Source organism: Arachis hypogaea, chromosome 3 (genome assembly GCF_003086295.3).
Source record: "Arachis hypogaea cultivar Tifrunner chromosome 3, arahy.Tifrunner.gnm2.J5K5, whole genome shotgun sequence".
Taxonomy (NCBI): Eukaryota; Viridiplantae; Streptophyta; class Magnoliopsida; order Fabales; family Fabaceae; genus Arachis; species Arachis hypogaea.
This window is the reverse complement of record NC_092038.1, coordinates 54,657,751-54,681,179: the sequence shown is the minus strand read 5'-3', so window position 1 is coordinate 54,681,179 and position 23,429 is coordinate 54,657,751. Positions and strand designations below refer to the sequence as shown.

Sequence of the window (23,429 nt, the reverse complement as noted above, 5' to 3'; positions counted from 1 at the left end):
CAAAACTCATTCTTGTTGCACCGTTCAGCAAGAATAAAAGGGTATACATTTGGCAAAAAGAAAAGAAAGAAAAGGACATCTGTCAACATCAAGGACATCTGGGGCTCTAGCAAAGCAACAAGACATAAGGACTCTCACCTCTCCAAGGACAAATAGTAAAGCAAATTTCAGCAAAGAAAAAGCAAAACACAAACTTGCCAAACAGCAGAGGTAGTGGGTGAAGCTCCTCGTATGGCAGAGATCATGGAGCAGGAAGAAAAAGGAGAGCATGCCAAGGAAGAAAAACAAAGTCAAGGACCACAGAAGTGGTCGACGAACTCCTCCAGCAGCAGGAGTAGTGGAGCAGGATGAAGAAGGACAGCTTGCTAGCTGTGCCAGCTCCAACGGGCTGCAAGGACAAGTAAAAGGATGAAGCTACAATGAAGCCAAGATGAAGATATATAGCAAGCTTCACTCCAACATTTGAAAAAAAAAAGAGAGATCACACACTCAGAGCACCATCTCTAACACAGAGCTGGAATCTCTTTCTTCTACTCAAGCTTAATTCTGATTTTATGTTATGGCTGTCTTGCTATTTTCTGTTTTGAAAAAGGCAATTATGTGAGGTTCAAAAGCCAAGAGTGATGCAAAATAGCCACTGATTTCTGATGTAATTTGGGTGTATGAACTAGGATTAGTTTCCCTTACCAAGTTGAGTTAGCACTTGGTGAGAATTGAATCTGTGTAGATTCTCCTTCCAAGTTGGGATAGTACTTTAGGGTTGCTAAGCTTTAGTGAAGAGAGCTTAGGGGAGATACTAGTTGGATTAGGAATTAATTCAATAGTATTAGTGTATGTAATCTGAGAATTATAGTGGAAATTCCACCATGGTTTGTGGTGGAGACTGGATGTAGGATTCATGACACTGAGAATCCGAACCAGGATACATGCTGGCCTCATTTTCCTCTTCTCTCCTCTTTTAATGTTCTGCGTATGAGACTATTTCAAATAATCTCCTGCAACTCGAGCAACAGTAAAACAGAATTTGAAACTTTAAGTTTTAAACCAACTTGATTCAACCCCCCTTCTCAAGTTCAACTAGAACCATCAATAGCTTCATCAAATTTTTAATTAGATTCGTATACTTTTTTTTTCTTTTTAATTAGATCCCTAAAGGTATACAAATAATTTTACAATTCACTAACATTTTTTAAAGTTTAACATTAATAGGAACTAAATTAAAAAAATAATGTCTAAAAACCGAATTAAAAATATTTAAAAGCTTAATTAAAATTTTGATAAAACTATAAAAATATATAGAATAATTAAACTTTAGTTTTACTTTAAAAGTCCATATGCTATAACGAAACAACAACATTGACGAATATCACAAAGCAATTAATTATTATACTAAACATTTCTTTTCTCGGGAATAAGAACTGCATTTTATATGTGTATATTATTAAAAATATTCGTGTATATAAAAAAATCAATAACCAACTTAGCTATTATATATTTATATATAAATATATATAATATTTAATATATTTTAATATATATTTTATATTTTAATATATATTTAATATAAATAACTAAATTAATAATTAAATATTTATATACACATTATAACACACTCTATATATATATATATATATATATATATATATATATATATATATATATATATATATATATATATATATATATATATATATATATATCTTATTAGACACTATTTTTTATGAATTTTGTAATACACTTTTTTTATATTAAAAAAATAAATAAATATCTATAAGTAGTCTATCTGTGATATTTGATTGGATAAATTCTAATATCATATTATAATCGAATAGGTCTAATTCAATTAAAAATTTCAAAAAATAAAAATTTTTCACATTTATAAATTTTTTAAAAATAATGTGAATAACGTGGGATTGTATTGTTTGTAATAATAGACTCTATATTGTACAGATATATCAACACATAATCGATGGTGACAAATTATACGTTTTCATATATGTTGATTTTGGACATAACTCTTAAATACTAAATAACTAGTAATAAAAGAGTTATTTAATTTCTTTTATGGAACAAATTAGAATTTATTTTTTATCTTTAGATGATATTGTAAAAAAAATTACATGGTCTTCTAAAATAATTTATATATTTATATGACTTTTTAAAAGATAAATTTAAAATTAGTCACTTTTATTAATATAACAATATATGATTAGACGTATGCATAAAATTATTTTATGCCGTAATTTTATAAAATTAAATCCATAAATTGAATAAATCTCAAATGTTTAAACAAATTGTCGTTATCAGAAGTTTAGAAGGATAAATATGGCCCTAAAAATATTTATAAAAAACAGGACCACAACCCCCACGAGGCCACAATGTTACTAAGCGCTTCGGTTTCATCGCAACAGAAAATTCCATAGCAAAATTGCTTCATAAAACCAAAGCCTGATTAAAGTGGATGACAACTACTAGAACTCTTTCAAGATGGCATCACCATCAAAGCCTAGTTCTCCATTTCGTTGCTTTGTTATTTCCATAACCCTGGTTCATTTCATTGCTTCAATAATGAGTTTAGGCACATGCCAAAGTCTCGTAGAAGAGAATAGTACTAGTGATGACACTACTACTAAAGCCTTTTTCATCTTTGGAGACTCTACAGTGGATTCAGGGAACAACAACTACATAGATACTGTTCCGGAGAACAGAGCTAATTACAAACCATATGGGCAAAACGGGTATTTTAAAGAACCCACAGGACGTTTCTCAGATGGCCGTGTTATTGTGGATTTTATAGGTACGATTACGGTCATGGAATGCATCTATTACCATTGTTCTGTTATTTTCTTTTCTCACGCATGTTTAAATCTAAGAATTCAGTTACGACGTATTTATTTATTTATTTTGGATGAAGCTACAAGAATAGGATTGGTCTAGTGACGAAGAGAGTGTTAGTATATATTATATATATATATAATATTTTTATTATTAAAATATCATGTTTAAATCATAAATTCATAATATCGCTAATAGTAAAAATATTATTTATATATCCTGTATTATTTACTTATATATATAAAAAATTTTAAGACAAAACTTAAAATTAAAGACATTTTTTTTATATATGCATACACATACATACATTCTATATGTCTAAAAATAATAGGAAATTAACAGAACATATAACTCAAAAAATAGCATTTCTTATCATGATTAAAAAATACACCAAATATATTTTTATATACACATATATATACATACAATAAAATACAATTTTCTATCTATCATAAAATAATAAATTCTAAAATAACAACGAGGAAAAAAATAACTAAATTTAAATTCATTTTAAAAAAAATACTGTACGTCCAATGTTTAGTAAACTCTTTAAAAACTTTTTCATCAGTTTTTCAAAAAATATTAAAATGTAAGAGGTGAGAAGCAAATCACACGGTCTTAGTAGAGGATTTTAGAATTATCATAAAAGAATATAAAACATAATTCATCTTAAGAAGTTAATCCATATTTATCTTATGTATCTTTCTCTTATAAACTTTTCTTGTCTTTCCAATTTTTAGGATTTAATTATCACTGTTTTCTAACTCATTTTTCAATATCATTTTCCTCTCTAAATTATTTTTTTATAATTAACCAATTTAATTCTACCGCCGTTTACTTTTCTTAATTTCGATCATGGGACATATTACTCACTTTCCATTCCTTTCAAGATTTACCGTCCAGTCAATCTCTTTCCTTAAAAACTACTATACTACAATTCCTTACCAACAATCTCAATCACAAACAAGCAAACAATAACACATTCTTCAATTTCACAAATACAGACAAACAATTTCAAACAATATACAAACAAATATAATATGATGCATACCTGTTTTACTGGCTGTGAGCTTATATGTCGGTTAAACTACCAGACCTGGCACATCTGGTAGCTAACCTGGACATCATCTCTTTATTGTGCATCCTAAGAGAAAAATATCTCATGCATGTATAAACTGGTCTCGTAGGGAGAGTGTCCTATCACCTTCTTTTGGAGAGACAATGCTATTCAGGAGAGTGCCCGTCCACCCTTACATCAGAGAAAATGTTATGCAACAAGAAAAGAAATCATCAATCTAACTCGTCCATACCATAGTTGAAAATTGAATCGAAGGGAATCATCAACCTTCTATCTAATTATCCAACGCAACAAGAGAGAAAATTATCAACTCCGCTTGTCCACCGCAACACAAGAGAAAGAATAATCAACCTCACTTGTCCACCGCAACACTGAGCAAGCAGGACAAAACTATCATCTTTACCAGGTGCAGGTATCTCATCAGTCACGCAAGCGGGACAAAATCTCCGTCCTTGTCAATTCAGTTATTATATAACAATCACAATCAAAATCAAACATAGCCATAGTCATAACAAGGATCATAAATCATAATTATTTATAATCACATTTATCATAAAAATAATCATTCTCAAGCTGTGAGCAGGACAAAATCACCATCCTCATTATAGGAGGGACGAAACCACCATCCCCACATCTACGCCGCAACATTGCACAAGTGAAATAAAATCACCATCCTTAGTAGATACAGGTGTCTCATATCACAATTATAATCACAATCAACTACAGTCATAGTTGTAATAAATTTCATAAGTCTTAATTCCACATATCTCTAACTGTTACTAAAACATTTAACTTCATTGTCAATCTGTGAACGGAACAAAGCCACCGTCCTCACCATGGATAAGACGAACCACCATCCCACAACATTAATATTTTCTTAACAATTTTTATAGGAAAATATTTCAATTTAAATTTATTAATTCCATCCCGATGCATTCGAGGTCTTTAGGATGGTTCTTAGATTCCATACGGAAGTCACTGGGAGTACAAACTTGCTAGAAAAAGTTTAACAACTCGAAACAAATTTCATCAATAATATATCATCATCATTAATTATAATATCTTGCATATATCTCAATTTAATCATAATTCTCATCGTGAGTCTCATATCAATTTCACTTTTTACTGTGAGCCTCTATTCAAATCTTATTTTTCATATTAATTTCAGAATCAGCAACACAATTCCACTTTTTATTCTGCACACTTTAAACTCTGTCGAGTTAAATTTAGGCCGTTACATACGACTTGCGGATATGTAATGTCGAATACAATACTCTAAACTCATGGTTAAGATTATAAACTAATTCAAACACATCATCTTTATTTCATTCAATCTCAATGAATCACTTTAAAGGCTAATAAACTAAATTTTCATGATACTCAAGTTCAAGTTAAATTATAGCTAAAGTTTCTCAACTCTTATCTCACAATTCTTTGAAATTACGACTTTATTATCATATTTCTCAATTATCTCTTTTTCTTTCAACTCTTATATTTAGCTCCATTAAAACCTCATATTTATATTTCTTATTCCCAAGTCCTTTGGTTGATAAAATAATGAACTTTTAAATATATAATTAGTTAAATCTTTTTTTAAGTTAATTTTAATTATTTATTTATTCTTTTCATTGTTAATCAAATCAAACAAGTTAATTCACCAATAAATTTCACAATTAACACAACCATAAGTGCATTTTGTTTAACTAAGTTCCCAAACTAACTCCAACTTAATTTTAAATTCAAAATTTTTCTAAAAGATTAATGAATCATTTTATTTCCCAATCATAATCTTAATTGAAACATAATCATTTATCCTTAAACAATTACGTTCATTACTTTAAGGCTTGGTTTGGTAAAACTTTTCGAAGAGGTGCTTATGCTTTTTAAAAGCTCAAACTCCTCATTTTGTATTTAATAAATAAAAAAGATTATGTGCTTGTACTTGCAGCTTTTAAAAGATCGGAATACTTTTGAAAGCATTTAAGATAGAGCATTTCAAAGTTGACTTGTGCTTTTCAAAAATTTAAAAGTCTAATATAACTTTATATGTTAACTAATTTTCAAATTTAATGCTTGCATTTATGAATATTATAGTATTTTTAAATTTTAAAAATTATTTTACCAAATGCAATTGTTGTTGTTTGTATTTATTGAAAGCAATTTTTAATTTGATTTACCAAACATAAATGCTACAACTTTTAAAAATCTATCTTTTAAAAATTAGCTTTTATAAACTTCTTTTGAAAAGTAAAAACTTTATCAAACTAAGCCTAAATTCGCTAAAGCCCCTAAAACATAATCCTATAATATGGATTAATAAACTTAAACTCTAAGACAAAATCTCTAATATTTATAAAAACAACAATAATTCTTATCATTTTTATTATTTAGTTTCATTCAATTCTTATAAAAATTTTGGTAGAACCTCTGCTAAAAGTTGGACTTTTTCACCCTTCAAAGGTTCTATCCAAACCAAACATCTCTCAAACCTTTCTCAATCTTTTCAATACCAAACAATTTTTCAACATATACAAATCAAATTTTTAATGCCAATGTATTTTTTTATCTTAACTTATCTTTAAGTTATTAAATTTTCACCGCATTAGGACAACAAACAATTTATCTAAATTCTAATCTACTTACCAAGAGACTTCAACCATTGTTTCTAATCCATTTTATTACTTTAATATCCATCCTCATTTAACCAATTTTATTTCTCCAAAACAGTCTAATTTAATTCATAAGACTCATATAATCACAAAAAAATTATATTTTTTTACATCGATATCGATTTATAACAATTCCTTGAAGTAAAATAAATTTTAAAAAAAGTCACTACATCAAATTAACTCAACAACATAGAAACACCAGCGGCAGTACTAGCAGTTCCGATGACTCCCCCAGCAATGACAGCTACAATCACAGTATGCAATTATGGTAATTCAACCCTGCGACATTAACACCTCAAAATCATTAACAAACTAATAACAAGACATTAGCGGTGAGGATTCCAGAACAAGAATACTTAGTGTAACTAAGAAGGAACAAGAGAATGGAGCAGCAGCAGCTCTGGTGGTGACTTTTGACGACGTCCATGCTATTTTTCGGCGACAGAGAGCTTCGGCAACCTTGCAAGAATCAGAGGCAGAGGTGAAACTAGGTTAGCCTTTATTTCGGATCTCCAACGGCAGCGCCAGTTCCAACAGTGGTGCATAGCTCGACAGCGGCTCCACCCACAGCAATGATGGCAGCGGCGGTAAGGGAAACACCTACCACCATCTCGTTCCTATCCCCTTCTCTTTGGTCGTTGCTTTTCTCTCTCTTTGCAAGCTCTTTCTCTCTATTCGAAGTCCCAAGCCTGCAACTGCGATAACGACGACGATCTCGGCGACGACGACTTCTTCCCTCATTCACTGGCTTGCGTCTCTCTCTCTCTCTCTCTCTCTCTCTCTCTTCTTCATGCTCGATGACGACGGCAGCTTCCAGCCCCACCGGCACCGTCCCTCCCCCTCTCTTCTTTTTTCTTCTTCTTCTCCTTCCTTCCTTCCTGTCTGATTTCTCACCTCTCCCCCTCTGTTTTCTTCTTCGTTTCTGGGTGTGTAGGTGGCGACTGAGTGTGTTAGGGTTAGGGTGAGAGTAGTGAAGGAGTATGCGGGTAGTTTTAGGGTTAGGGTTAGTGTAACAACCCAGACCATCTGCTAGCACGATATTGTCCATTTTGGCACACAAGGCCTCACGGTTTTTCCTTTGACGATAGGGATGATAGTCGAAGCCCCCCACACTCACTCATCAAAACGCGTCATGCTAGGGAGAGGTATCCACACCCTTATAAGGCATGCTTCGTTGCTTCGTTCCCCTCTCCAACCGATGTAGGTCTTACAATCCACCCCCTAAAGGATCCCAACGCCCTCGCTGGCACATCGATCTGGGTTCTGGCTCTGATACCATCTGTAACAGCCCAGACCACCCGTTAGCACGATATTGTCTACTTTGGCACACAAGGCCTCACGGTTTTGCCTTTGACGATAGGGATGATAGCCGAAACTCCTCACACTCACTCGTCAAAACGCGCCATGCTAAAGAGATGTATTCACACCCTTATAAGGCATGCTTCGTTCCCCTCTCCAACCGATGTGGGCCTTACAGTTAGAAAAATGGAGTAAGGATAACATTAGTATTTTGATAAAATTAGAGGGTAAAGTAGTAATTTAAAAACCAAATTTAACCCAATAAAATTATCTAAAAAATAAGTACTCTAATTTAAAATTAGAGATATTCTAATCAATTTTCTTAGTTTATTAAACTAAACTAAAAATTCTAATTATTCAAATTAAATTAACAAATCTTCATTATTTTTTAATTACTAAAACTTTAAATTTTAAATAAGAAAATATCCAATTATTATGAAAATTATGAGTCCTAATTAATTTAAAACTCAATTTATCAAAACTTGATTTAATTATATTAAATAAAAAATAATTTATAATAGAACTTCTGAAAATTCAGAGTCTTTTATATATATATATATATACTTTTATTCATTTTTGTTCTTAATGTTTTTAATTTGTGTGTAAAATTATTCCTAAATGTTAATTCTATCTAAAATGTTAAAGGTCAAAATTGAAGACACATAGAAATAACTTTGACATAAATAAAAAATGTTGAAGAAAAAATTGAATAAATCGAACATATTAGGGGCAAACTTAAATGAAATTAAATGATAAGTGTATTTTTTAAAAAATCGTAAATAATAGATTATATATTTTTTAAGCCCAACTCGAAGTGACTCAAGATAGGCCATAGATTCGGAAAACGATTACTAGACACCAAACATGGCTGAGCCAGTCACGAACATGTTTGGACTAAACTAAGATATGACACGGGATGGTCAAAGGCAGGCCAGACTTAGGCAATAATGACCTTGCACCGAGCACGGCTGAGTCACTGAAATGCTCAAACGACTAGACTAAGACTCAGGCAATAGTAAGTAGTAACCAGACACCATACACAATCGAGAGACTCATGTGTTGGACTAGGCTAAGACTAGCCTTAGAAGATGACCACTTATGAATAAAAAACTCAATTACAAATTTTTAAATTAGAAAATTCCTATTTGAATTGTCTTCAAAATTTCAACTAAAATGTTAACATTTTCATTTTTTTTTGGTTGTTTTTAATGTTGTAGAAGCCAATTTGCTTCTGTCCTAATTATAGTATGTGCTGAGGTTTTATTGCTTTGGTGGTACAGGTGAGTATGAAAAGCTGCCACTAGTCCCTGCATTTTTACAGCCAAATGCTGATTATACCAATGGTGTCAACTTTGCTTCTGGTGGGGCTGGTGTTCTTGCTGAAACCAATCAGGGAGTGGTAAATTCGTAATTATAAAGGATAACCATGCATGTGATATTTGATTTAATTGGTATCTTAGGATATATGTGAACTTGTTTGCATGCAGAGTTCTATTTCATGTAGGTGACTGATCTTTTAAATCTCCATAAGAAAATTGTTTAATGTAGGTGATTGATCTTCCAACACAACTAAGGAACTTTGAAGAGGTGAGAGTGTCACTATCAGAAAAGCTTGGGGAGAAGAAGGCAAAGGAGTTAATCTCAGAAGCAATTTATTTCATTAGCATAGGTAGCAACGATTACATGGGTGGTTATTTGGGTAACCCAAAAATGCAAGAAAGCTACAACCCTGAACAATATGTGGGGATGGTCATTGGAAACTTGACACAAGCAATCCAAGTAAGAATAATCTGTTGCAAGATCTAGTTAATTAAATTATCCCAATTGACTAACAAATTTGTCTAAATTTGTTACCCTTTCTTTTTTATCTAAACTTTGAAAAAAAAAAAGTTGTTAAAAGAGACTGTCATATAATTCTTAAAACACTAAATTAATCGAAATATTGGTAATAGCATTAGATAACGGTTTAAAAAAACTGAAAAATAATGATATATTACTCTTAAGTAATAACGTTTTGCTATCGAAAAAACATTAATTTTTATTGATCTTTATAGTTTATAAATTCATAAAATTTTAATTAAGTTCTCACTCATTAAAAGCATTTATAATTGGATCTCTACGTTAGATAAAAAATTTATCCAGGTCCTAAAAAAGCAATAATCCTTGGATGCTTGTTTCTAAAATATTCTACAATTTATACATCAAACACATAAATAAATATTTCAATGATATTTCATATTCTTTTACCAAAACATTTAGCATTATTAGTAGCAAAATCCTAATTAAAAACTTTTATCTAGTACAAAAATTTAATTACAAACTTTTAAATTGAAAAATCTAATTGATGTTAAAATGTAAGAACTACCAATGTAGTTAAACACTTAAACTTATTAAAAACACAAAAAGTTATTTATCATTTCTTGTATTCAGGTACTATATGAGAAAGGGGCTAGAAAATTTGGATTTTTAAGTTTGTCTCCATTGGGATGCTTACCAGCCCTCAGAGCTCTAAACTCAAAATCCGACAAAGGTGGCTGCTTTGAAGCAGCTTCTGCTCTTGCTCAAGCTCATAATCATGCTTTGAGTAGTGTTCTCAAAAGCCTTGAGCAAATCCTTGAAGGGTTTAAGTATTCTAACTCCAATTTCTACGATTGGCTTCAAGAGAGAATAAGTAACCCCACCAATCATGGTATGTATGTATACTATCCACTATTCATTTTCATTACTATCTCCTGTTTATGCTTTTCTTTTTATGATCTTGGAAAAGGTAATTTTATAATTTAGCTTCTTTTATATAGTTAAAAAATTAAAACTGATTTCTTTTCTAAAAGACCTAGCTATTCTATTTAGTATTTTCCAAAAATGTGAAAACTATTTTTTCTTTCATTTTAATTATTTTATAAAACAAAAATTTGAGAGACTCAACAACTTCGGTCTCATGGATAACCAACATAACATATATCAAGTTTTAAAGGTTAAGTATGATTTTGGTCTCTAAGGTAGAGGTCGAAAATCGATTTTGTCTCTGACCTTTTTTCGCTACAAAATGATCTCCCAAGGTTTCAGCTTGTTTTAAAATCGTCATTCGGACGAAAATACCCTTCCCCCTTTATCTCCAAAATCAACCAAACTTAACAGAAGCAGAACAAAAACCCAAGCCGAACCAGAACCAACCACCACCACTACCACCATTATCATCATGGTCATCATCATCATCACCCCAAAATCAACCAAAATCAACTAGAAGTCCAAGTTGAACGAGAACCCACCACCATTATCATCACGGTCATCATCATCATCTTCATCAGAACAACAAAATCAACCAAAATAAACCAGAAGCAAGTTAAACAAGAACCCACCATCACCACCACTGTTATCATCATGGTCATCATCATCAGAAGAAGAAGAAGAACAACAACAAAACTCAAAACCCACCACCACCACTCCCACCTCAGAAAATCAGAACAATCAAAACTAAGAACCATCAACAAAATTCAAAACTAAAATTCTTCCTCTTTTATTAACAAAACTCAGATGCAATTACAATAATAAAAAATTCCCAAATTCATCTTCAATTACAAGAACCAAAAATTCATAAATATAATTACCAAAACAAACGAGGAGACGAGATGCGACGGCAATGAAGAGGTGCGGCGAGACGAGGTGCAACGGCGAGGAGGAGGTGCGGCGAGACGAGGGCGACAGTGAAGGCGAGGCAATGACGTCAGCGAGGGCGAGGAGGAGGAGCAGAAGCGGCTCGCAGCGCACGGTGAGATCCAGCGGCGAGGACTGAATGACGAGGAGCAGGAGTGGCAGCGGCGACGGGGAGGAGCAGCGGCGGCGGCCCTTAACTTTCTCCCTTCCGATCTCTCTCTTCTCCCTTAGCTTTCTCCTCTCTTGCTCTCTATTTCTCCTTCCGATCACAGGCGACGATGCGGCCTTCCCTCCCCTCTTTCCCTCTCTCCCGATTCTCTTTCTCCCTCTATTACCTTTCTTTCTTTTTTTTCTTTTTTATTTTATTTTATAATTTTTTTAATGAAAGATAATTTAGTAATAAAAAATAAAATTAATAAAAAAGACGATTTTAAAATAAACTGAAATTTTAGAGACTATTTTGTAACAAAAAAAATCGAAAACAAAATCAATTTTTGGCTTTTACGTTGGAACCAAAATCATACTTAACTCCAAGTTTTAATTTTGATATTTTATTAGTTTCTATACATATACAAATTAATGTATAAATTAATATACAGTGTAACACGAGTCATTTATATGTTATACTGAATAATGCTATAGTGGAAAATAAAATTTTAGTGAAGACCAAAGACTACTTTTTTTAGTACAAAAAATTCGATAAAAATATTATTATATATAATGTACATATTTTTTATAAATTTAATTAAGCTCTTTATTTTTCATTCAAGTTTATTCTTCAATAAAAAATCCTCCAGTTGAAATATATTTGCTAATCCAAATTTTGTTTCAATTTTTGAAGGTTTTAAGGATGGAATCAATGCTTGCTGCGGAAGTGGGCCATATGGGGGTGTTTTCAGTTGTGGAGGCACCAAAGAAGTTGAAGATTACGAATTGTGTGAAAATGTTGGTGACTACGTATGGTGGGATTCATTCCACCCAACAGAGAAGATCCATCAGCAATTTGCCAAAACTTTATGGAATGGACCACATTCTTCTGTTAGACCCTATAATTTAAAGAGACTCTTCTCTAACATTAAGGTAATCAAGGCCCACACTATAGCTGATGTAGTTGACAGACGAGAGACCGGTGGAGAGGGAATATTTCAGTAGTAAATTATCTACTCACATAAAGATATTTAAAATAATTTTTTTAAATATTTTTTAATAATTAAAATTTAATATACATAATTGATTAAATTATATTTTTTTATTAAAATTAAATCAAACAAATTAATTTTATCAAAAAAATAATAAATTAAATTTTGAACGGTTTAAATTAATATTATTTTTTATAAAAAATAATTAAAATACTTTTATTATATATATATATATATAAAAGAATATTATAGTTATTTTCTATAATAAGAGTATTTTAGTAATTTTTTTAAAAAATAATATTAATTTAGACTAATTTAAAATTTAATTTACTATTTTTCGGTTAAATAAATTTGTCTAACCTAATTTTGATAAAAATAATATAGTTTAATCGATTTTATATGTTAAATTTTAATTATTAAAAATATTTAAAAAAAGATATTTTAGACTTCTTTATATAAGTAGCTCTTAATAAATAAATAATAACAACAAAAAGATCTCACAATAACACTTTCACTTTCACTTTGAACTTTTGAGTTTATGATATGTAATTAGTATATATTGAATTTTTCACATTCTTGTGAATAAAATCTGAGACCCGTCCCAGACTCTCTGTCGTTTGCAAAATATGGCTTGAACGACAATTTCAGAAATAATGTCTGTTCATGGAATGCCAGGTAAAATAAGGTTTTACTGGGAAAAAACAAAGTCTATATAGTATATGCTTGATCAAATTAATATGAGAAATTGACACTTTTGTTTTTTCTGACATTCCTCACTCTTTTATTTTTAACGTATATTTTTTCTCTTATAAAAATTAAATAATATATATTTTAATCCAATTGATTAAAATACTCTCTAATAACCTTTTTATATATAAATTAGTGAAGCAATACAAGAACATACCGTCGGGTAATCCAGACTAACAAAATAGTTCCAGTATAATCAAATGAGCCGACCGTGGAGAGCTCTCGACAACCCGGGAGACTTCAGGGAGAAATCAAGTGAGAGAACATAAGATGAGAAGACACCACATCCAACTCAAAACCTTAAGGTGTCAATTTAATGGGTCTCTCATCTTATAAACTCCTCACTCTTCCATGTTTTCTTTGATGTGGGACTAACTTCAACACTTCTCACACTTGCAATACTAACAATCTCCCCCTCAAGTGTGAGTCTCCACATCAAGCATCAACTCCCCTCTAACTCCTCCACCACTACGAGTATTCGTCCATCACACTGCCGCAAAACACCGCGGGACACGCCGCCCGGACCACCTTTGCCGGGAAGACTTTCGATACTTCACCTTGAATACCCCTTAAAACCACCAGACCGATTAACCATCGGCTCTGATACCACTTTGTTGGGCCGACCGTGGAGACCTCTCGACAACCGCGGAGACTTCGGGGAGGAATCAAGTGAGAGAACATAAGATGAGAAGACACCACATCCAACTCAAAACCTTAAGGTGTCAAGTTAATGGGTCTCTCATCTTATAAACTCCTCACTCTTCCATACTTTCTTTGATGTGGGACTAACTTCAACACTCCTCACACTTGCAATACTAACAAAAACATCAAAGCACCAAAGCTTATAAATGAAAAGCAAGAAGATGAAAAGTACCCAAAAAACAGAGCTGTTGTCGAAGCCAATTTCTCTTTCTGTAAACTTCCAATCAAAATCTCCACCGTTCAGAATGAAGAACAAAATGTGAAAAATCTATAGTTCAAATTTCACGTTGATCCAATGGTGAAAGAATGAGAAACTGCCGTTCAAAGATTACTGCTCTGTGTAAAAATGAAAACCCTAATTTCTCTCTTGTGAAACTAATTTCTCTCACTACAGACTTCTAATCAACATCTCCACCGTTAAGAATGAAGAAAAAGATGAGAGAAACATGCAGTTAAAATTTTAAGCCGATCCAACGGTCACTAATGAGAAACTGCCATTTGAAGTTTACTGCTTTGGATAAAAACGAAGATTATGTTTTTCCTCTTCTCTCTCTTTTGGTGGCTATACTTTCTCGCTCTCAATAACCCCAAAAATCTGATTAGGGTTGTGGCACAATGGGTATAAAAAGACACCCTCAAAATGTTGCCTGGGCCTCACAAAGAAAAGAAAAAACTTAACAAATCTCCCCCTTCTCGATTAGATGGAGGCTCTTGCCATTCAAAAGTATGTTGATATAAATCTCTCCCTTATTGACCAGATTAATTCTCACAATCTTACAAATAATATACACTTTAGTCTATTTAATTAAAATACTCTTCAATAATTATTGTTATAATTATATATATTAGTAATAATCATGTAAAAAATATATTTATTATTAATATAATAAATTTAATTTATTTCTAATATTTTCACTTGTTACGAAATTATTTAATTTAAGACTTTAAAAATATTTCTTGATTAATAATAAAATATTAAGAGTAATTTTCACAAATATATTTAATATAATCTAAAATTTTTATATATCATGATTATATATATATACGCGCTCACATGCATGCACATTTGTTGATTGTAAAAATGATATTAAAGGTATAAATTGGTATATTTATGTATCTTGATTTAAATTGGTAAAATCTTATGATATTTTAATTCTTTAATTTTATTTATTAGTTTTTTAGTCTTTGAACTTACAATTTATAAAACAAATCATTTTTTTTTTAGTTTTGGTAGTTTAAATTAAAAACTAAAATATCATTTTATAGATTTAGACATTAGTCGTTTAATAATTTGAAAACTAACAAACTAATTAATAAACAAATATCAAAATTAAAGTGATAGACTTCTCCCAAAATTTTGAGAGTAACTAGAATTTTATGCACGGTCATATATACACAAACACACACAAAAGCAACATTATTAGAGGCCATCATTAGATATCATTTGCATTTTTCACAAAACAAACTATTCAAACAATCAATCAATTAAATCTAATTATTCTATAATACATTCTTTTATTATTTTGCAATTTCCTGAAAATAAAGGATTGAAAAGGTACTGTCATTAGACAATTTTCTTCCACTTCTATCCTACAAATTTATTCTAAAAAAATTATATATAACATACAATTTTATAAAGAGTTAAATATAATTGGAGAAGACCAACTTTAACTCCAAGCTATGATAACGAATTGCACGAACAATCCATGAAAAAAACTCCAATTGCTACATTTTTTTTCATGGTATTTTTTAATCCGACAAACCAAAGACTAATACGTTGTGGATCAGAGCTCCATTTAAGAATTTATCGTTAGCCAATAAATTACTACATGTACAAAATGAAATTCGAACTCCCAACAAAACAGACGAGTGAACTAACTGCTTAACCAATCCAAATTGGTTTGCTCCATTATTAGTTTGTAACAAGTATAATTACCTGTGCCAATGCACGTGATAAGATTGAAATTATAATTTTAAATTATTTTTTAAAATTAATTTGAATTATAATAATTTTATTAATAAAAAGTAATATGTTATGCATTATTTTTTTTTAATTTAGTGTTAATTGGATTAACTCTAAAATAGTTATTAATCGGTTTTAGTAATCTACTTTATTCAATAAATCAGACATATATACTGAATGTGATTATAAATAATATAGTAATAGTTAAATCCACCAACAAACATATTGGCTATTATCACACTCTAAAACAAATTAAATATAAAGGCTATTAGTACGTCCTTATAAATCTATAAAATCGCACTGTTTTTTATTCGTGCAAGGATTTACTTATCAAATAAACTTAAAATATAAACAAAAAATATTTATAAAATGGACCTAGTATCACTTGAAAGAATCATGGAAAATAATCAACTTACCTTATCATCCATAAGAATCATTTCTATGTAAGTCGTGTTGTTCTTGTCAAATTTGGATGTGACTTTCCACAACCTTATAAATCTTGATTTTATTTTTCAAATTTTTCATTACATAATCTACCATAGGTAATACTGTTGATAGAATCATAGTTAGTATCCCTTAGGTATGAAAAATAATAAACAGAAGAAATTCTATGTCCGAGGTACGAATTTTCTAGATGATAAATAATTGTAACAATTCACTATTAATCCTTATATATATATATCGGAGATACTTACTCAATGTATATGTTATCAACATTAATTATATGCCAATATTTTTAGGAAAGAGCTAAAAGAGGAGATATATAAATATATATAATATTATTGATATATAGGAAGCATACATAAATTACTATATTTTTTTATTATATTATACAACTTAAAATTATACTATTATGTTATTATTAATTCTAGATACTTGCTATAATTATATCAAATTTAATTATTGTAACACCTTAACTACCAAAGCTCACGCTTCCGGCTGCGCAACTCTGATAGCTCGGACATTACGACGACACTTATACTATTTAATACTAAAATATGAGCCTGTTTAAAAACTTTAAACCGCAATACCATTCCCAAAAATACTTTCGCCATACAACGTACGTCCATACATACCATACAACTTACAGAAACTCATAAAGAGTATATCCATATATATATACATACATATATATAAATAATATTACAAACATTATCCAGTACAATTCCTATCCCTCTCACAGAATATATCAAGATAAAGGCGAGGGTACAAAAATAATAATCTAAAGCAATACAGAGCATCTCAATAACAAATAATTAAACTCTTCATAACTTCTGCGCCCAAATCCTAAAAGGGGAAAAATGTAGGGGGTGAGAACATCATCCTCGAAAGGGTTCTCAGTAGAGGATTTTTGGGAATTACTGTAATAGGATACATGAAGATAAATCGTACCAGTGATTAATAACCATCTTATGCCTCTTTTCAAAAACAACAGTTTACAATAAAAGTAAAGTCATAAATCTTTTCTGAAAGAGGAACTGTTCAATTCTCAAAACATCAAAGCATTTCAAAAAGGTTTATCTATACTGAACCAAAATAACCTTTCATATCTTATTCCAAACCAGAACCACAAAACTGAAATCAACCATCGGTCCATCTCATTCAACTACGTCCCTAGGCCCAAACAATCCAACCACAACCAATCCACCACAATCCAATAGAGTTCCAGATGCAAACACAAGTAGGAAAATGCAAACACAAACAGTTATTGCAAGTAGAACAATTAGCAGTTAATCACATAGGCAAACCAAGTACAATATGCATACCCAAACAATGTCACATAGATGCATATGATGCATGCCTGTCCCTAGTGGCTGATGATATCATCTATCGGTTATAGAGCCAACCCGACAAGTCCTGGTAGCTAACCATTGGACTGTCCCTCTGTCGCGCATCCCCAACTCGAGTTATACTCATCATAAACTTGATCATAAACATGATCCATATCCATCACCCTCACTGGTGAATATTTCGGGGGCGAGCTCATCCGGGACTTTCACAGTGCCAGGCCACACTTACGACATAGGGTCAACAGAGTATCAAGTCTCAACCTGGAGCACGTGGTGGCTAGCCACTGCTACTACCCAGGGAAACTCGTATCTCAGATAGTGGAAGTGCAAATCACAATTATCAATAATTCAGCATATACATGCATTCATTCTCATCCGTGGATCAACATCCATCTCAGCCATCCGGCTCACGGTTTAGTCCAGAACCAGCCAATATTCATAGCATACACAGCCATTCCGGCTCACGGTTCAATCCAGAACCAGCCAATATTCATAATCATACACAGCCATTCTGGCTCACAACAAAACAGCACTTCCACATTCAAAATCATCAAATTCATGAAATCGGCATTTAAGCCATAAATCATTTTCTCTATTCATTTCACTTTGAAATCAAGTTTCAACTCTTTTCAGCCTTGGCTTTAGAAATCTCATTTCTCAAATCATCTCAGGCTCATAAGCCAAATTTACTCAAAATGAGTTTCCCTTTTAAAACAGAGCCACTCTCGGCATTCTCTTTCCAAACTTCCAAACCATGGTAAGTTAAGGATTTATTTCAAAGCATTCAAAATCACCCATCCAACAATGGGATTTTATAACAAAAGTTTCTCGGCAGAGTCCCAAGTCTTTAGGGAAGGTCAACTTACATCAATTCCTTAAAATTCATTGAAACTCTTAAAATCATAGATTCTCAGTTCAAGTAAATAAAACTGAATTTACTCTAAAACCGGCCATACAAAATCACAAGTTCCAACCTGGTCCAAAAATCAACTCATTTGAAACGGAACCGGTTCATTTGAATCAAACCACTTTCATGTTTCTTTTTGGATAAAATAGTTCACTAAATAATTTAAGCTTGAAAACATCAATATTCTCTTAATAAATCAAATAATACAACTTCTCAAATCCAACCCTTTTCAAATAACTTTTCAAACAAGGCTAGGATTTTGTAGAAATTTCGGCAGCACCTCCCCTAAAACTTGGACTTTTGCCACCCGGTTCGGGTCCCAACTAAACCATTTCTCATTCCTTTTCAACAGCTCAAAACCAGAAATCAATTTAAAGCAAGCCAAATCCAACAATCGCCTCATTGGCGTATCTCAAGGATACCATTTAAAAATTAACTCAATATTAATCGATATAACTCATTTCCAAAGCTTTAAAGAAACGGTTCAATAACAAATCATTTGTCCAAAACCAAATCAATTAAAATAAACCAGGCTGAATTCAAAAGTGCATTCGACTTTTCACATCATTGAAATAATTGACTCAATTCAAACCAATCCTCAACGGTTTAAACTCAAATTTCAAATCTTTAAAGAATCAACTTCAAAATATTATATTTCACAAATCCGCACAACAATTCAGCCAAAACAACAATCCATAATCATTCGAGTCAATCAAATAATACATAAGGCAGATACAATCACCAAATACACAATATCTCACATTGGTATCCATATGTAATAATTCCAATATACAAAACATAGTTTTTGGAAAGCGCCCCTACCTCAAAACGCAAATCCATAACCCAAACATCTCACAGAGTCCTTTCTGCCTCATCCCGAAATCACCGGCAGCTTGAACCACAGCTTTGCTCACTTTTGCAGTAACCACATCAACTCTAATCGCAATACGTAACAAACGGGATTAACTCTCATAACAACGAATGCTACAACACCTCAATGTTTAATAGGACAGCGACTAAAGGGGTTACAGAAACGTAAACGCTTACCACAAATAAGAAGGAACAGTTGAACCGGAACAGCGACAGTTTTCGGACCGGTTCGACAGCCACCTCAAGTAGTAGCGGTAACCGGACTCCGGCAATGGCGCCTGGAACCCACATACAGAGACGTTAAAGCTTCCAAAATCTTAAACGAATGAAGACCGAATTCAAAAACCCTTACCGGCAGAGTTTTCCGGTGACTGCAGCGGGTTTTTCCGGCGGCCAGGCACGGCGGCGCGACTCAACACAACCAGGCAGAGCGGCGGCAGCCTCCAGCAACTCCGGTGAGCTTCCTCAACGATGGTGATGGCCAGAGCTTCGGCGGTGCTAACCGAGGCTTACCGGCGGCAGGAGCGGTGGCGATAGCTTCGTGCAGCACGGCGGCGCCTGTCTTTTCCCCCACCGCGAGCTCTCTGTCTCTCTCTCGCCCTCTGTTCCGATGACGGCGACCATGGCTTCACCGACGAGGCCAGGCGCGGCGGTTTAAGGCCCTCAGACCCTCCTCACTCGCGTACCCTCTCTCTCCATGTCTCAGCTTCGATGGCGACCCTCGGTGGACCAACAGCGACGACGATAGCACGGGCAGCCGCGGCGCCCAGGTGCGACGGCGACGGCGCAAGACAGCGCCCTCTCCTCCTCTTCTCTTGCGCCAGCTTCGATGGATCAACAGTGGCGGAGGCGGTGCGAGTTCTCCCTTTTCTCCATGGCACAGTGGCGGCGGCGACGTGGTGGCGCAACGGTGGTGGTCCCAGGCCGACAGAAACGCGTGATGGAGGTGGTGGCAAAGGCCCCCTCCCCTCCTTCTCCTCCGATCTCCTATACTCCCCCTCAGATCTCTTTCTTTCTTTCTTTGTTTTTTCTGTTTCTTTCAGGGAGCACAAGGGAAACTCAGCTTGTGTTGCCGCTACTGAGAGAAGGGAAAGGTTGGGGGTGTGGCTAAAGGGAACCGGGTCATGGGTTAGGGTTTTATTTTGAAAATTAGGGTTAAGGGTATTATGGTAATTTCACATAAAATTGGGAATAATATAGTAATTGAAACCCAAATTAAATCAAACACTATTTGTACATTGAAAATACTATTTGCTCATCAATTTCACAAATTATTTTCAATAAAATGTCCAAATCCAAAAATTAGAAATAATATACTTAATTTCTTCATTTTCCAAAATAGTAGTAATAATATTTAAAATATTACTTATCTAATCCAAATCATATAAAATCCTTATTATTTCATAACTATCAACTTTATACTTTAAATATAGAAAATAATCCAATAATTATAAAATTGGATAATAATCATAACTTATCTCAAATCCAATAAATCAAAACTTGCCTTAATTATCTATAATAAAATAATCTCTGAAATTAAGGCTATAAATAACTGTAGGATTTGAGACTTGCTCATAATAAGACTTTTCAAAGATTCTGGGTCTTACATTCTACCCACCTTATAAAAATTTTCGCCCTCGAAAATTGATACAAAAATGAAAGAAATTCCATAACAGTTCACCCTTGAACACATTTAAGGAAGAAGCAAAAATATCTCAAAATATAATCATATATACGATTTTCAAATACTTTGATTGTCATGAGCTTAAGGATGTAAAGGTAGGAGTGTGATTGCAAAGCAAACGTTACAAGGTAGGCTCAATGCAAAAGTTAGCATGGGTCAATCATGTGATAGAAGGGCAAAGCATCAAAGGCTATAAAACAGGATGGAGTTAAAACGACGTGCTTAACCTCCGCACACTAATCTCATATCAACCTCAAAGTTTCAACTTTCCAACTCCATCAAGCACTTTACAAACCCCAATTTTGATCATTAGCCTGACAACCACAAATCCGTTCGCAAGGAACAAAACGCCCACAACTCATACGTTGCACACCTACCGCTTCAACTTCCGTATACACATCACGTCTTAAAGAACTAACGTATCACGTTACTACATCTACAAGTCGCACGTGATATCAAAACAATTCTCGAGTCTACTCAGAAGGATACAAGATTTAAAAAGGAGAGTCAAATGTCAAGGATAGTACTCAAAGATTTGAGAGAATGTATCCAATTCCAAATAAACAAGGACACTCAAGCAATGAAGTTTGCTAGACTCAATTCAATTGACAACTTCAAGATAACCATTGGATCAAGGAAATTCAATAGGATCAATAGGAAGGAGAATCAGCGCATTAGTTTGAAACAATTTCAAGATGAGTCGAAGAAATAAGAGGTTACAGAAAAGAATATCTCAGACCCAAGCCAAGCTCACAGAACTCAAGAGCATAATTACTGTACTTTCGAATACATTGTTCTTAAAAGAATCGGAAACTTATAAAAATATCAATTCGCAGTCTGAAAGAGAAGTTAAACAACAAACATCCTTCAAGAGAGTAACAAAAGCATAAACGTGGCTTTACTTCAATACAATTTCATGTTGAAGTAGATTATGTAGAGTTCCAAAAATAAAATGCACACAAATTTGGCTAAGAGCTAAAATATTTCCTTAAATATTTTAGAAAGATAATTAGATGCACAACTTAACCAAAAGCAGTTCATAAAAACTTGGAAGTAATCAAATGCTTGTTCATAATTCTCAAAATTTCATATTCAAACAAGCGTGTATAACATTTATAGCAAGTACAAAAGAGGAAGTTAAACTCTTTTTAGAAAAGAAACTCCGAAGTAAAAATTTGTTTACAATTTGGTAAAGGAAATAAGTGGTGCGTTACAAACAAATCGGTTTCCACTAAACAAGGAAACTTTTCAAAACCTCATTTAAAATAGCGCATGCCAACTTTAAGAACAATTTCGTCAAAATCGAATAATGGTTTCACTCTCAATCAAGTAACAGGGAATAGATTCAGCTTAAAATTTCTTCAAAGAGAATTCAAAACTTCTTTAGAAATTCAAAACAAGACTCCAAAAGTATAGTTGAAATCACCATTTCAAAAGGATATTCAAGGATATTAGGATGTACTTGAAAAGGAGTCAAGCCATACAAGAAAGGATCTTAAACCAAAGTAGTTCAAACAAGATTCACTAGGCATGAGTCATCAAACAAGCTTTCAATTGATCCAAAAGAATATAAAAGTCATAAGGAAAAGACAACTCAATCATTAGTAATTTCTCAAGGATAAATCTTTAACTAAAAACTCTTGTAGAGAAAATGAGAGAATAAACAATGCACTAATTTGAAACAATTCAAACTGATTCACATACGGATGAGATTCACAAGAAAGGACAAACCAAGATAAATGATAATTTCACAAGATGTAAAAGATTAGTTAAAAACAGAATCACGTATGACATTCATAGAGGTGAAAAGCTTAAGAAGAAACGAGTCCGTTCATAAGAAGAAAGCTATGAGTCCAACATTTTCAAAAGAACAATAATGGCATAAACCCTATAGCATGCTGAATCAAGCTCAATTCAAAATGAATTAAGTAAAGTTTATCAAACGAAACTCAACGGGGATAAAAATGAAAAATTCTTTCTTTCCAAAATTTTGAAAAATATCCAAATACATAATCAAATGAAAATGTGCATTGGAACTATAGTAAAATTACTAGAAAGTCAAATTGTAATTTTAAAGTAAATGCAGTTCCGT

At 32.5% G+C, this 23,429-nt stretch overlaps 1 protein-coding gene and 1 long non-coding RNA gene across 2 annotated transcripts; one reads left to right on the top strand and one right to left on the bottom strand.

The window, feature by feature from the left end:
- The first annotated feature begins 2,385 nt into the window (after positions 1 to 2,385).
- LOC112790607 (GDSL esterase/lipase 1-like) lies at positions 2,386 to 12,833 on the top strand. The gene is made up of 5 exons (XM_025833090.3): positions 2,386 to 2,797; positions 9,162 to 9,280; positions 9,430 to 9,660; positions 10,312 to 10,570; positions 12,377 to 12,833. The coding sequence occupies exons 1-5, from the start codon at positions 2,488 to 2,490 to the stop codon at positions 12,685 to 12,687; spliced, it is 1,230 nt and encodes a 409-aa protein (XP_025688875.1). The 5' UTR covers positions 2,386 to 2,487; the 3' UTR covers positions 12,688 to 12,833.
- A 4,299-nt stretch (positions 12,834 to 17,132) lies between these two features.
- On the bottom strand, positions 17,133 to 19,691 carry LOC140182665 (uncharacterized). The gene is made up of 2 exons (XR_011878662.1): positions 19,606 to 19,691; positions 17,133 to 17,373 (listed from the first exon to the last, which is right to left on the bottom strand). It is a non-coding gene; the product is annotated as an uncharacterized lncRNA (long non-coding RNA).
- Between the last annotated feature and the right edge of the window lie 3,738 nt (positions 19,692 to 23,429).